The sequence below is a fragment of the Lucilia cuprina genome, chromosome 2, assembly GCF_022045245.1.
Source record: "Lucilia cuprina isolate Lc7/37 chromosome 2, ASM2204524v1, whole genome shotgun sequence".
Classification (NCBI taxonomy): Eukaryota; Metazoa; Arthropoda; class Insecta; order Diptera; family Calliphoridae; genus Lucilia; species Lucilia cuprina.
In genome coordinates this window covers 67,352,532-67,367,772 of record NC_060950.1, presented here as the reverse complement: position 1 = coordinate 67,367,772, position 15,241 = coordinate 67,352,532, and the positions used below count along the sequence as shown (strand labels likewise).

The window sequence follows — 15,241 nt, the reverse complement described above, 5'->3', positions numbered from 1 at the left end:
TATAGACTAGACTATAGACTAGACTATAGACTAGACTATAGTCTAGACTATAGACTAGACCAGACTATAGACTAGACTATAGACTAGACTATAGACTAGACTATAGCCTAGACTATAGACTACAGTAGGCTTTTGTTTGTTTACTTGAATATATAAAAGATATTTTATTTTGAAAGATCATTTCAAAAGTTTCCATTAAAAGCGGTTTTTATCATATGAAATTTAGATAATAAATTTTAAAAACGTTTAAACTATAAACATATATTTTAAGATAAACTTTAATCTCAAAATTTTAAATATTTTTAACACCGCCAACATTAACTGAAGTTTGCTGAGAAAATGATCATTATAAAAAATCTTTAAAAGCTTATTTAAGTTTACAAACAATTTAGACAAAAAAAATGTACTTGAAACACTTCTTATCAATCATCTGTCTAGAAATAGAAAAACTAAATGTTTGTGAGGAAGAAAAATTTCCTAGTACAGAGATAACACCTTGAACTTGAACTCTCTCTCACTTAAACACTCACTCACCAACAAAATCACGATCGCCCACAGCATGCATGCTGTTGGCAGTAACAGCAGCAAAACCTAAACGTTCAGCTAACCAAACACGATCGATTTGTAATGGATTACCGGCTAAAGCACCACTGCCCAAGGGTAAAACATTAGAACGACTACGTACATCACAGAATCTTAGACAATCCTCACGCAAAGCAAAAGCATGCGATAAAAGCCAATGTGAAAATTGTACAGTTTGAGCGCGTTGCATGTGGGTATAGCCCGGCATTAGAACACCCAAATGTTGTTGGGCCTGTTGAGTCATACTCTCCATTAGCTTGCGCATACTAGAACAGGTCTCACGTATAGCTTTGCGCAACCATAACTTCATATCAGTGATGACTTGATCATTACGACTGCGACCGGTATGCAAACGTTGACCCACCTCACCCACAAGCTCAGTTAAACGTCTCTCATTGACCGTATGTACATCCTCATCGGAGGGTAAAAATTTCATAAGACCCTCAATCCAATCATAGCGCACCAACTCTAGACCCGTTAAAATCTTTTCACATTCTTCGGCTGTCAAATAGCCGGCCTTTTTTAAAGCTTCTGCATAGGCTTTACTGCCATCAATATCATCGGCAAACAATCTCGAATCCAGTGGCAAACTGCAGTTAAGCGTGGCTAGACATTCATTAGTTTTACCGGCATTTTTACCAAAACGTCCACCCCACAATTGTTGTGTCATTGTGGAATTTTTATATTTCAATATTTAGAGTTTTCTGTTTGATGCTGCTGTTTAGGAACTTTTGATTTAAAGGTCTTTACTTATTCAGATTAAAATCACAACTGTTTTGAGTTATTATCTCGCGTGTAGTTTCTAATTTGCTGTAAAAATTATATTATAATATATATATATAAACATTTTTTTTATTTTCGTTATCTATTAAATAAGTTTAAGTTTTATTATTATGATTTTTTAGCTCCCATATTTCTAAAATAAATAAAGGCAAAGTGATGTGTTAAATTCTGGGAACTAAACGTTAAAGGTTTTATATTATTTGATTAATTAATTATTGAAAACAAAAATCAATAGCTTTTTGTTATTTTTTTTTTTTTTTTTGAAATTATTAATTAAGTTGACAGTTACAGGTTACAGTTGGGGTGAGAGAGAGAGAGAGTGAGATGACTGACAGCTTTGTTTGCTTTACAAAAATGGTTGCTTATTCTAAACATAATTTTAAATTAATACTACTTTAACTAAATCTTCAACTATTCAAACTTTTAACATCTGAAATTCTGAATTAAGTTATTTTCCATATTTGATTGAAACTCTTCAGAGATTTTCTTTCTCTCGAATTGTTTACCAGCAATTTGTCTTTTTATACTCTACACCACTATAGTGGGGAGAGTATTATACGTTTGTGCTGATGTTTGTAACATACAAAAATATTGGTCCAATACCCACCTTAAAGTATACCGATCAAGCCAGAATCATTTTTTGAGTCGATTAAGACATGTCCGTCCGTCCGTCTGCCCGGCTGTCTGTCCATGTAAACCTTGTGCGCAAGGTACAGGCCGCAATTTTCAAGATAATTTGAAGAAATTTGGACCAAGCATGTTTTTTTTGGCGCAGGGACGAAGCCTATTGAAAATGGTTGAAATCGGTCCATTATTTCACCTAGCCCCCATACAACCGTACCTCCCGATTTTAGGCCATAATTACATCAAATATTCTGCAATCTCTCTGAAAATTGGCACAAATAAGTTCTATATAAGTATAAATGACACTGCAGATTTTCGTAAGGATCGGCCCTTATTTGACCCTAGCAACCCATACAAACACCACCCCCCCCTCTACAAAAAATGTCTTAAACGTCTAAAATTGACCATTTGTATCGCAATGAAACTCAACAAAACTAATTGTTGTTTAGAAATATATCCTTTTCCAAAATTTACCGAGGATCGGCCCATATTTGCCCTATATAAAGCCTCATTTAGAAATTTTAGTTTTTTTATCAATAAATTGCTTAAATATTTTGGAATTATGATAATATTCAACGTAAAAGTTTCTTTATAAAAAATAAAAATTTTAAAAATATACTCATGGTTTAGGGTATTATATGATCGGCCATGCCCGACTATACCTTCCTACTTGTTAGTTAATACTGCGATGCTACACTTATAAGAATAGTCTTTACGTACATTTTTGCTATATTATCAACTTAGTATTTATTTACTTTAATAATTTGGAACCGAAAACATCACGACAAGTATTATGGCGAATATTAATAATCAAACACTTTGAAAAGAGTTAAAATATTGCTCTCCAAAACAAAATACTACTCAAGCGAGAAGTAGTTCCACTTTGATGTTGTTTATAAAAGGGTTTGCATATTTCCGAATTTGAAAATATTTAACATTTCTATGGGATTAGGAATCACTTAAAGAAAATGTTCTTCAGAAAGTTTTCCTCTACAAAAGTGTCTTAAAAAAAAAACTTTTAGGTCCAAACTATAAGTGCAGGATTAAGGAATAAAGTTAAAATTAATCTTCGAAAGTTGTTTTTGAATACTCAGGGCGGGTTTCTTACTCCTCAGTTAAACTAGGCTTAACTTGCTGTTACATTAAACTCGAAACAAATTTAGGCGGACTTTAACCGATAATTGTGTTTTTCAGTTTTAGATTTAAACTCAGTTAACTTTGTTAGTATTGCCAACTTTTCACTACTTTTGTAAAATGAAAAATTTTGTAAAAAGTGTTAAATAAACATTTAAAACATCAGAAAATTGCAATTTACTTAAAATATTAAGATTTTGTTTTTTCCGAAATCATTGTTTTATTGTTTTTCTTAATTGTGTTTTCTCACTTATAACTTGAGTTTAATTGGCCAATTACACTCAGTTAAACTAAGATAATAAGTAACTTTACTGATAATTGAAAAAACACGAAACATATATTAAACCAGGTTTAAACAAAGAATGAAGATTATGTTTATCAGAAAAACTTGCCCTCAATCTGCTAATTTTGTTTGCTAGTTTAAGCGCTAAATGGAGGTGGAATAATCGAACAATCGACTTTTTGTCGGAAAAAAGTCGAAGTCGACTATTTTGTTCCAAAAAAGTCGATAACTCGACTATCGTCTATTAAAAAAGTCGAAAAGTCGACTTTGTAAATAAAAGTCGGAAAGTCGAAAAAAGTCGAAAAAAGTCGAAAAGTCGGAAAAAGACGAAAAGTCGGAAAAAGTCGAAAAAAGTCGGAAAAAGTCGAAAAGTCGAAAAATAGTCAAAAAGTCGGAAAAAGTCGGAAAGTTGGAAAAAGTCGAAAAGTCGACTATTTATAAAATATTAAAAGTCGAAAAATCGACTTTTAATTAAATGGAAAAAGTCGAAAAATCGACTTTTAATTAAATGAAAAAAGTCGAAAAATCGACTTTTAACTAAATGCAAAAAGTCGACTTTTCATAAAATGCAAAAAGTCGACTTTTCGTTTCAACTATAGAACCCTACTCCTGTAACTAAGACTTAACATGGCCAAATCGAAGATTCACAACGCCAACTCTCATTTTTCCAGTACGACTGGCCAGAATACAAATTTGAGTTTTCTTTGGTTCTCCACCATAATCAAAATTTAAAACTTAGGTCAATTGCATATGGTCAACATGCACCTCAAGAAAAAACCATAACTCGGTACAGTTATCTGACATCACACATTGGCCAATGCGGTTTGAAACGTAAAACTCTTGAAGGCAGAGTAAAAAGGACGGCCTGATTACCATTAAGCGATAATGATTCTACAGCTCCACCCAGAGCTGTAGAATCAATTTATTTTTAAATTAACTTATCTGATTATTAATTGGCATTTCATTTGCCAACTCAAAAACCCGCTCTTAGAAAGTTCTCTTCAAACCCCCATATTCATAAAAGCTTAATAAAGTTATTGATAGTTTATTGTAGAAATTTCGAAAATGTACGTACTAAACCTAAAATAAGCGATTAATATTTTTATGAATAAAGGGAAAAGAGTTTATTTCTTTTATTCTATTTTTAATGAGAAATTTCAGTGATCACAGATTTTCGATAAATTTTGCTTCCAAAACTATAAGAATCGAAAATTGTCTTTATAATTGAAACATTATATCAAAAACATTTTATAGATTTGCTTTCTATAGATTACAGATCATACAACATTTATAATTAAAACTCTGATAAGTTATAAACACTCCATGTTTAACCTAGAAAAATGAAAATTTTCAAAATTTCAATAAATATTTTTATTTATTTGAAAAAATAAAACAATTCCAGCCTCTAGCTAAAACTTTGGTTACCTATACCCAGTTATCGAACATTAAAAATAACACATTTTTTTATAATAATAATAATCTAACAAAGAAAGCGATTACTCTTGTCCCAAAAACACTTTATTTAGTTCACAACACAAACGATGCATAGGTAAACCCATAACACAATAGAAATCACCATCAATGCGTGATATTAAAGCACCACCAGGGCCATTAATACCATAGGCACCAGCCTTGTCTCTATAAAAGAGAAATAAAAATTGGTGAAAATATTTCTCAAAATAAAATCTATCGCAAACTTACAATGGATCTCCTGAATCCACATAATCTTGTATTTGTTCGGGTGTTAGATGACCAAAATAAACATCAGCAGTTTCGGTAAAGGAACGTATACCTTGAGAATGTTTTAAAACTACACCAGTAAAAACACGATTGCATTTACCCGAAAGACTGCGACAAAAAAAACAAAACAAATATTTATTTTTTATTTTTAATAACTTATTAAAATTATACTTTGTTAGCATTTTTACAGCCTCCTGAGGATTTGCAGGTTTACCATAAATCTCCGAGCCCATAGTAACCATAGTATCTGCTGCTATAACCAAAAGTTCTTCTGGATTATCACCATTCTTTAGGCGATTGTAAACCTCTTCCGCTTTACCTAAAGCGGTAGCTTCTATGAATTGGGAAAAATCTTTAAAATCGGCAGGATTCAAGTTTTCCTCAAATGTAGAGGGTATTAGTTCAGCATAGAGTCCCTGTTTAGATAAGTTTTTTCTTTAGTTTTGCTGACTTGTATTTTAAAGACACAAACCTACCAAAGCTTTTACTAATTCCTGCCTGCGGGGAGAACCACTGGCTAAAATTATACGTTTTTTGTTTAATAAATGTTTGATGGGAGCCAGCATTTTGTAGTTTTATTAAAAGTTATATTTTTTTATTAAATTTCTATTAATTTTCTAATATGAAGTAATATTTTGTACTGTTTACATTTTATGTATCATTATTATATTTAAACTTCATTATGAAGTTCATTACAATGAGAACAAAACAAAAAAAACGTGCAAAAACAGCTGTGAGAGAGAGATAAACAACGGAGTTGTTCTGTATTATTATACTATGAAGGGTTGTATTTTTTGGTATTAATATATTATACCCTGTTCTGACAATACTATAATTCTCACTCCTCATTCAACGCGTTATCACGAACTAAATTACATGAGTGATATCTCTCCGATTAAAATTAGAGAGCGTCATCTCTAATTTTCGACAAAAAGTCGATTGTTCGATTATTCGATCGATTTATAGAACCCTAGTTTACGGTGCTTTTATTAAGCAATACTTTAATATTTTATGCTACACCCTGTTATTAACTATTGTTGTTCAGCACTTAACGTCATCAAAAAGAGACAACTATAGTGTTACCCACTCGGTTTAACTTCATTTTCACTATTTCTCTTTTAACCACACATTCGCTCAATAAAAAAAATTATTTGTCAAAGTTTCTTTTTTTAGTACTTTTGAGTAATTCACAACGAGTGGTTTGCGTGTAATAAAATTTTAACGTCACACAGTGTATACTTGGCGAAAAAAAGTAAATCATTTTCTTAATCAGAATTAATTTTGCAATTATTACAACAAATAGCGAAAAGTAGTTTCTGGGAAAGCAAAATCAGAAAAATATCCAATTAAATCATAAAAGTGTTAATAACGTCATTTTTGTCCATAAACAAGTGCGAAAAAAATCCTCTACTTTGGCAAGAAAAGTGAGGTTATAATTAACAAAAAAAAAAAGAAATACCATAAAAGGAAAATCGAAAAATACAAGGAAGTGTGAGTGTTTGAAAAGGAAAAACAGCAGAAATTTTAGACTGCCTTATGAAATTCAAGGGAAATTCCTTAAAACCTGAGCAAAGAAAGAAATTTTCTATTATATTCTATTAAGTGTTTGTGACAGTGTTTTGTAAACAGTTTGTGTCTCAAAATTAATAGTTTAACAATTTTATAGAAATAAATAATTCTCTATTTAAATAAATAAATTGTGAAATTTGTTGCGTGGTTCGTACGTTTTTTTTCGACATTTTGGTTTGGAAAATATTTTCACAACGCCCAACTTGTTTTAGTTAGTCTCAAATGTGTATGGCTATTGTGGTAAGTTTTTGTTGTTGTTTTTGCATACATTTTTTGTATTTCTCTTTTGTTTAAATTTCAATTATTTTATTTATAATAAATTGAATTTATTTGTTGCAATTTTATGTTTTTATTTTTTTAAATTTATAGATTCTTCCATAAATAAACTGAATATCTCAATTTTGTTGTTGTTATTTTTTTGTAGTTGTCTTCTTTGTCTTTTGTTTTCTTTTGACTTTTTGATATTTTGCATTTCTATTTTCTTTTGATGTGTTCCTTGTTTGCTTTTGTTTTTGTTTTATTTAACAGTGATGCCAAATGTTTGGTTTTTGAGTTGGTCTTATAAAATTAAACTTTTAATAAATTTTCTTTGTTTTTTGAGAAAATTCTTAATTTATAAGAATTTTTTTTTTTAATTTCTTTATTTTTAGAATATTTTCTATAATGTAGACTATTAACCAATTGGATAGTTTATTTTTTACTCTCGATGCTAGAAGGTTGAACATTCCATAGTCAAAACTATATGAACTCGACTTTACACTATTCTAGAACTTTGTCTGTCTATTTTTCTATAGGATCGACAATACGTTGTTTTATAGGCTGAAGCCTCGACTACAGACTGTTCTTTATTCTCGACTATAGACTGTTCTTTAGTCTCGACTATATACTGTTCTATAGTCTCGACTATATACTGTTCTATAATCTCGACTATATACTGTTCTATAGTCTCGACTATAGACTGTTCTATAGTCTCGACTATAGACTGTTCTATTGTCTCGACTATAGACTGTTCTATAATCTCGACTATAGACTGTTCTATAGTCTCGACTATGGACTGTTTTATAGTCTCGCTTATAGACTGTTCTATAGTCTCGTCTATAGACTGTTCTATAGTCTCGACTATAGACTGTTCTATAGTCTCGAATATAGACTGTTCTATAGTCTCGACTATAGACTGTTCTATATTCTCGACTATAGACTTCTATAGTCTCGACTATAGACTGTTCTATAGTCTCGACTATAGACTGTTCTATAGTCAGTCTCGACTGTAGACTGTTCTATAGTCTCGACTATAGATAGTTCTATAGTCTCGACTATAGACTGTTCTATACTCTCGACTAAAGACTGTTCTATATTCTCGACTATAGACTGTTTTATAATCTCGACTATAGACTGTTCTATAGTCTCGACTATGGACTGTTCTATAGTCTCGCTTATAGACTGTTCTATAGTCTCGTCTATAGACTGTTCTATAGTCTCGACTATAGACTGTTCTATAGTCTCGAATATAGACTGTTCTATAGTCTCGACTATAGACTGTTCTATATTCTCGACTATAGACTGTTCTATAGTCTCGACTATAGACTGTTCTATAGTCAGTCTCGACTGTAGACTGTTCTATAGTCTCGACTATAGACAGTTCTATAGTCTCGACTATAGACAGTTCTATAGTCTCGACTATAGACAGTTCTATAGTCTCGACTATAGACAGTTCTATAGTCTCGACTAAAGACTATTCTATAGTATCGACTAAAGACTGTTCTTAAGTCTCGACTACAGACTGTTCTATATTCTCGACTATAGACAGTTCTATAGTCTCGACTAAAGACTATTCTATAGTCTTGACTATAGACTCTTCTATAGTCTTGACTGTAGACTCTTCTATAGTCTTGACTGTAGACTCTTCTATAGTCTTGACTATAGATTGTTCTATAGTCTCAACTATAGACTGTTCTATAGTCTCGACTATAGACTGTTCTATAGTCTCGACTGTAGACTGTTCTATAGTCTCGTCTATAGACTGTACTATAGTCTCGTCTGTTTTTACAGACTGTTTTATAGTCTCGACTATAGACTGTTTTATAGTCTCGACTATAAACTGTTCTACAGTCTCGACTGTTGACTGTTCTGTAGTCTCGACTATAGACTGTTCTATAGTCTCGACTATAGACTGTTCTATAGTCTCGACTATAGACTGTTCTATAGTCTCGACTATAGACTGTTCTATAGTCTCGACTATAGACTGTTCTATAGTCTCGACTATAGACTGTTCTATAGTCTCGACTATAGACTGTTCTATAGTCTCGACTATAGACTGTTCTATAGTCTCGACTATAGACTGTTCTATAGACTCGACTATAGACTGTTCTATAGTCTCGACTAAAGATTGTTCTATAGTCTTAACTATAGACTGTTCTATAGTCTCAACTATAGACTGTTCTATAGTCTCAACTATAGACTCTTTTATAGTCTCCACTATAGACTGTTCTATAGTCTCGACTACAGACTGTTCTATAGTCTCGACTATAGACTGTCTATAGTTTCGACTATAGACTGTCTATAGTCTCGAATATAGACTGTCTATAGTCTCGACTATAGACTGTCTATAGTCTCGATTCTCCACAGCCTCGACTATAGACTGTTCTATAGTTTAGCCTATAGACTACTCAGTTGCCTCGATCACTCTTTAATTCTTACTATAGTCTTCGCCTTAATATTGTCTAGAATCTTAATCTTCGCTTTTTATTCTTACTATTTATTGTTTTATTTTTAAATTCCCTAATTTCCGTTATTAACAAAAATGTTTAATTTTTATTATGCTAATTATTTATCCTCCACTATTGTTATTAACTTTTCAGGTCTTTGCAACGTGACTTGAAATATATAATTTGTTGCTTATATTAATTTAATGACTAATATATTATTAACTTTAACTATTACTCCATACAATAAACAAATTAGTATAACTGATATTATAAATAATACTTTCTGTTGTTGTTATTTTTAAAACTAAGCAATATAAAATAGATAGATTTCAAAACTTAGAATTTTTCTGCAAATTAACATGCCAAAATTTCTTGTTATTAATTACTCAAGTGGAAATAAATAAAAGTTTTTTTATGCCATTTGTTAAAATTTTTAACCCTTAATTGCTAGAAAATTCTTAAAAATATCAAAAATCCCACAGTTTCAAACTTACAACCAAAATTTTTTTTCTTATTTTATTGTAATCTAATATTTACAGCTTTTCCAATGACGCAGTTTGATTCTATTTTGTTACTTGAGTAAAAGTATTCCTTTTCACAATTCACTCGATTCTTAATATTATTTTAAAAATTTCTTTATAAAAACAAATATATACGCAGTTGTAAAATATATGAAGTAGAACTGAACTACATATGTATAAACATGTGTATATACGTCTGTTATTTTAATAAAATGATTTTTTTTTTATTAAACATATGACGTCATTACTTTCAAACATGTGTATGCAACAAGTATTAATTTATTCTATATATTTTTTTATTATAATTGTTATTTCTGTACAAATTTCCTAGAATTTGTTTTGAATAAGTAGTGCTAATTTTTTGTTCAATTACATCTGTTTGTTATTTGTATTGGAGTGTAAAATGGAACTTGTATATATTTGTTATCAGTTCGTAATTGTTTTAGCGTATGAATAAATTTGATTGTTTATATATTTTGTATATTTTTTATTGAAGATGAAATTGAAAAATTTTAAACAAATGATTCAAAGAACTGAACCAGAACTAAACTAAAACTGAACTAAAATTGAACTAGAACTGATCTATAACTGAACTAGAACTGAACTAGAACTGAACTAAAACTGAACTAGAACTGAACTAGAACTGAACTAGAACTGAACTAGAACTGAACTAGAACTGAACTAGAACTGAACTAGAACTGAACTAGAACTGAACTAGAACTGAACTAGAACTGAACTAGAACTGAACTAGAACTGAACTAGAACTGAACTAGAACTGAACTAGAACTGAACTAGAACTGAACTAGAACTGAACTAGAACTGAACTAGAACTGAACTAGAACTGAACTAGAACTGAACTAGAACTGAACTAGAACTGAACTAGAACTGAACTAGAACTGAACTGAACTGAACTGAACTAGAACTGAACTAGAACTGAACTAGAACTGAACTAGAACTGAACTAGAACTGAACTAGAACTGAACTAGAACTGAACTAGAACTGAACTAGAACTGAACTAGAACTGAAGTAGAACTGAACTAGAACTGAACTAGAACTGAACTAGAACTGAACTAGAACTGAACTAGAACTGAACTAGAACTGAATAGAACTGAACTAGAACTGAACTAGAACTGAACTAGAACTGAACTAGAACTGAACTAGAACTGAACTAGAACTGAACTAGAACTGAACTAGAACTGAACTAGAACTGAACTAGAACTGAACTAGAACTGAACTAGAACTGAACAAGAACTGAACTAGAACTGAACTAGAACTGAACTAGAACTGAACTAGAACTGAACAAGAACTGAACTAGAACTGAACTAGAACTGAACTAAAACAAAACTAGAACATAACAGAACTAGTACAGAACTAGTACAGAACTAGAACAAAACTAAAACAATACTAAACAATATCTCTCTTCCCAATTACTATAAAAATCTTTAAAATTTTGCAGTTAAAACACAATTTGTAAAATATATTTTCCTCACATTCATCAATAGAAACCCCATTTACTTAACCGCATTATAACACTCACTTGATGCATGTATTTGATTAAACACCGCATTTAGCTTATTAAAGAATTATCATATTATGCACAAACGGAAATGATATGTTATATGTATTATCTTTGATGTGATATTTATTTATCATATTTGATTTTTATGATAAGAACTGTAAACAAAACACTTTACTGTCTGAGTTACATATAAACAAGAGATGAATCATTTTTATAAGGGGAAGAAAGCATACATATTGTAATAATTTTATAGAAAAATAATTTTACCATTTCTCTTTATAAAATCATATTTAACATTTTCTTTTAAATTTAATTTTCAATAAAAAGCTCTATTATTCATAATTCAAATAAAATTTCGCAATTTTAACTTTGGCGTTCTGTTTTATAAATTTAATATTAAATTTTCGCTTTGTGCGTTTGTGTTCTCTGCAAAATATTAGTTTTGATTTTCAATAATAATTCTTTATGCATAATACCATATTCAATTTATGGTTCTATCTACTCTAATTTAATGGTTTTTAAACTTATTTTTCTTTTTTGTCTTCAAAGAGTTTCCTTTAAACACTTTTAGTGTACAGAAATAGAGAAATAAAGAACATAATAAATAAGTTTAAATATATTAATATGATGGATGATGAATGAATAGATGGTTGGTTGAATGGTGGGTTTCATTGTTTGATTATAAAATAACCTGGTTTCATAGCCTCATTTTCATTCTCAATTCTATTATATGGTTTTTTGCTATTATTTATTATAGTATTTTGTGGCACTAAATTTATCTTGTGCATTCATTACTTTATGTTATTCATGACTACGTAATGTACATCGTAACTGTCAAAAGAGGAGTGTTTAATATGAATTTATATCTGATTACTCTTCGTTATGTTTTTTTAAATTTAGTTCAGTTCTAGTTGATTTCTAGTTCACTTCTAGTTCATTTCTAGTTCTGTTCTAGTTCTGTTCTAGTTCTGTTCTAGTTCTGTTCTAGTTCTGTTCTAGTTCTGTTCTAGTTCTGTTCTAGTTCTGTTCTAGTTCTGTTCTAGTTCTGTTCTAGTTCTGTTCTAGTTCTGTTCTAGTTCTGTTCTAGTTCTGTTCTAGTTCTGTTCTAGTTCTGTTCTAGTTCTGTTCTAGTTCTGTTCTAGTTCTGTTCTAGTTCTGTTCTAGTTCTGTTCTAGATCTGTTCTAGTTCTGTTCTAGTTCTGTTCTAGTTCTGTTCTAGTTCTGTTCTAGTTCTGTTCTAGTTCTGTTCTAGTTCTGTTCTAGTTCTGTTCTAGTTCTGTTCTAGTTCTGTTCTAGTTCTGTTCTAGTTCTGTTCTAGTTCTGTTCTAGTTCTGTTCTAGTTCTGTTCTAGTTCTGTTCTAGTTCTGTTCTAGTTCTGTTCTAGTTCTGTTCTAGTTCTGTTCTAGTTCTGTTCTAGTTCTGTTCTAGTTCTGTTCTAGTTCTGTTCTAGTTCTGTTCTAGTTCTGTTCTAGTTCTGTTCTAGTTTCTGTTCTAGTTCTGTTCTAGTTCTGTTCTAGTTCTGTTCTAGTTCTGTTCTAGTTCTGTTCTAGTTCTGTTCTAGTTCTGTTCTAGTTCTGTTCTAGTTCTGTTCTATTTCTGTTCTAGTTCTGTTCTAGTTCTGTTCTTGTTCTGTTCTAGTTCTGTTTTAGTTCTGTTCTAGTTCTGTTCTAGTTCTGTTCTAGTTCTGTTCTAGTTCTGTTCTAGTTCTATTCTAGTTCTGTTCTAGTTCTAGTTCTGTTCTAGTTCTGTTCTAGTTCTGTTCTAGTTCTGTTCTAGTTCTGTTCTAGTTCTGTTCTAGTTCTGTTCTAGTTCTGTTCTAGTTCTGTTCTAGTTCTGTTCTAGTTCTGTTCTAGTTCTGTTCTAGTTCTGTTCTAGTTCTGTTCTAGTTCTGTTCTAGTTCTGTTCTAGTTCTGTTCTAGTTCTGTTCTAGTTCTGTTCTAGTTCTGTTCTATTTCTGTTCAAGTTCTGTTCTAGTTCTGTTCTAGTTCTGTTCAAGTTGTGTTCAAGTTCTGTTCTAGGTCTGTTTTGTTCTAGTTCTGTTCTAGTTCTGTTCTAGTTCTGTTCGCGTTCTATTCTAGTTCTGTTCTAGTTCTGTTATAGTTCTGTGCTAGTTCTGCTCGGTAGTTTTAAAGCTTTTTCAGCACTACAAAGTATTATGTTTATTCGAATAAAGTTTAAAAGTTTTTCAACGTTATTAATATCTAATGACATCCATATAGGCTTTATCAAGTATTGAGATATTGAATGGTATTTTTTTATATTTCGCTACACATTTTGTCATCTATTCTCTAGCAATGTGCTTTTTGTGGTTCCGCAATTAAATATTTAGCACAAAACCTACAAATGTTTACTTTGAAAAACTTGTACTTATAAAATTATTTCTATTATGCAATTCCATACAAGTCTTACTTTTGTTATAGAGACAAAAAACAGAAAACACCCAACAACAAAACGAACTTGTTTTTCCTCAATATAGACTTACACAAACACCAGCACCAATGCCAACTATATATTCTGTAAGCATTTTAGTCATTTACGAACAAAAATAGTCATATTGAGAAAATCTTGTTATTTGATAGTTAAAGCGAGCATTAGAATTTCAAAACCTCTATAGAGAAAAAAAAAACGTTATTTTTTTTTTTTGAAAAATAATAAAGCTTTGTGTACACGAGTATGACTGACTGCATACTAACTGCACTAACTTGAAAAGGAGGTTTTTATGCCAAGGCAAACCACCAGTTGGTGGATTGCTTAATTTGCTTATTATATTTAAGGTTTTTTTCTCACTCTATCTAAATATTACTTACGAGTTAGATAATTATATAAAAATGTTTTGTATAAAATAGATTTTTAATATTCTAAATATTTATGCAATAGTTAATGTAATAGTTTAATACCAAAAGGGAGATTTGAATAGTAAACAAATTTTAAAAGGAACATGAAATTATTCAGTTGTTTTTTTGCAATTTAGTAAAATTAAATATTTTTTCAAATTAACTGATAATAATCTTAATATTTTTTAACAACTTTGTTTATCATTCAATTTTCATAGTTGTCAACAATATGCATTTACTACTTGATTATAATATTACTCTCTTTATTATACCCTTCACATATATAAGTTTATCATTCCGTTTGTAATTTCTATAATATTATTTTCCGACACTACAGAGTATATAAATTCTGGATCTTTATAGATAATGGAGTCTATTAAGCCATGTCCGTCTGTCTGTCTGTCCGTCTGTCTGTCTGTCTGTCTGTCTGTCTGTCTGTCTGTCTGTCTGTCTGTCTGTCTGCCTGTCTGTTGAAATCAGTTTTTAGAGGTCCCCAGATATCGGCGATATTCGAATCTTCAATAATTCAGTTAGACATGCTTTCGAGAAGATCGCTATTTAAAATCAGCAAAATCGGTCTATAAAGAACGGAAATATGAGCAAAAATCCGAGACAACCTCTGAAAATTTCATCAAAAAACCCAAACAACAACACTGTGAATTGGATAAAGATGTACGTGTGGGTGTGGAGATGTATTTTTTTATTCAGCTGTGTATTTTTTGTATGTTTGGTTGCTGTTCTCACGAAGGTGAAGGGTATAACAAGAACAAGGAGATAAAGCAGTAATATGTTGGTAATACAGCTCATATTTGTTTGAGTGTGGTAATACAGTTTGACGGTGGTATTACAGTACAACGGTTAATATTTCTTTCTGCATGTGTGCAGAGATACAAAATAAATAAAAACTGTTTTTTTAAAACATACTTGGTGAAGGGTATATAAGATTC

At 30.7% G+C, this 15,241-nt stretch overlaps 2 protein-coding genes across 2 annotated transcripts; both read right to left on the bottom strand.

The window, feature by feature from the left end:
* Window positions 1–511: 511 nt before the first annotated feature.
* Window positions 512–1,396, bottom strand: LOC124420682 (argininosuccinate lyase). Its single transcript, XM_046954361.1, has one exon. It carries the CDS (start codon window positions 1,250–1,252, stop codon window positions 527–529), a length of 726 nt encoding a protein of 241 aa, XP_046810317.1. The 5' UTR covers window positions 1,253–1,396; the 3' UTR covers window positions 512–526.
* Window positions 1,397–4,764: 3,368 nt separating this feature from the next.
* On the bottom strand, window positions 4,765–5,813 carry LOC111678694 (dTTP/UTP pyrophosphatase). The gene is made up of 4 exons (XM_023440111.2): window positions 5,623–5,813; window positions 5,318–5,562; window positions 5,108–5,254; window positions 4,765–5,044 (listed from the first exon to the last, which is right to left on the bottom strand). The coding sequence occupies exons 1-4, from the start codon at window positions 5,710–5,712 to the stop codon at window positions 4,903–4,905; spliced, it is 624 nt and encodes a 207-aa protein (XP_023295879.2). The 5' UTR covers window positions 5,713–5,813; the 3' UTR covers window positions 4,765–4,902.
* Between the last annotated feature and the right edge of the window lie 9,428 nt (window positions 5,814–15,241).

What these genes read in the sequence shown, in the direction of transcription:
- LOC111678694 (XM_023440111.2), bottom strand. Translation starts at nt 5,712, where the DNA reads ATGCTGGCTCCCATCAAACATTTATTAAACAAAAAACGTATAATTTTA. An exon ending in GCTGTAAAAATGCTAACAAA is followed by an intron (nt 5,255 to 5,317) that starts GTATAATTTTAA and finishes TTTTTGTCGCAG; the next exon opens with TCTTTCGGGTAAATGCAATC. An exon ending in GTGGATTCAGGAGATCCATT is followed by an intron (nt 5,045 to 5,107) that starts GTAAGTTTGCGA and finishes TCTCTTTTATAG; the next exon opens with AGACAAGGCTGGTGCCTATG.
- LOC124420682 (XM_046954361.1), bottom strand. Translation starts at nt 1,252, where the DNA reads ATGACACAACAATTGTGGGGTGGACGTTTTGGTAAAAATGCCGGTAAA.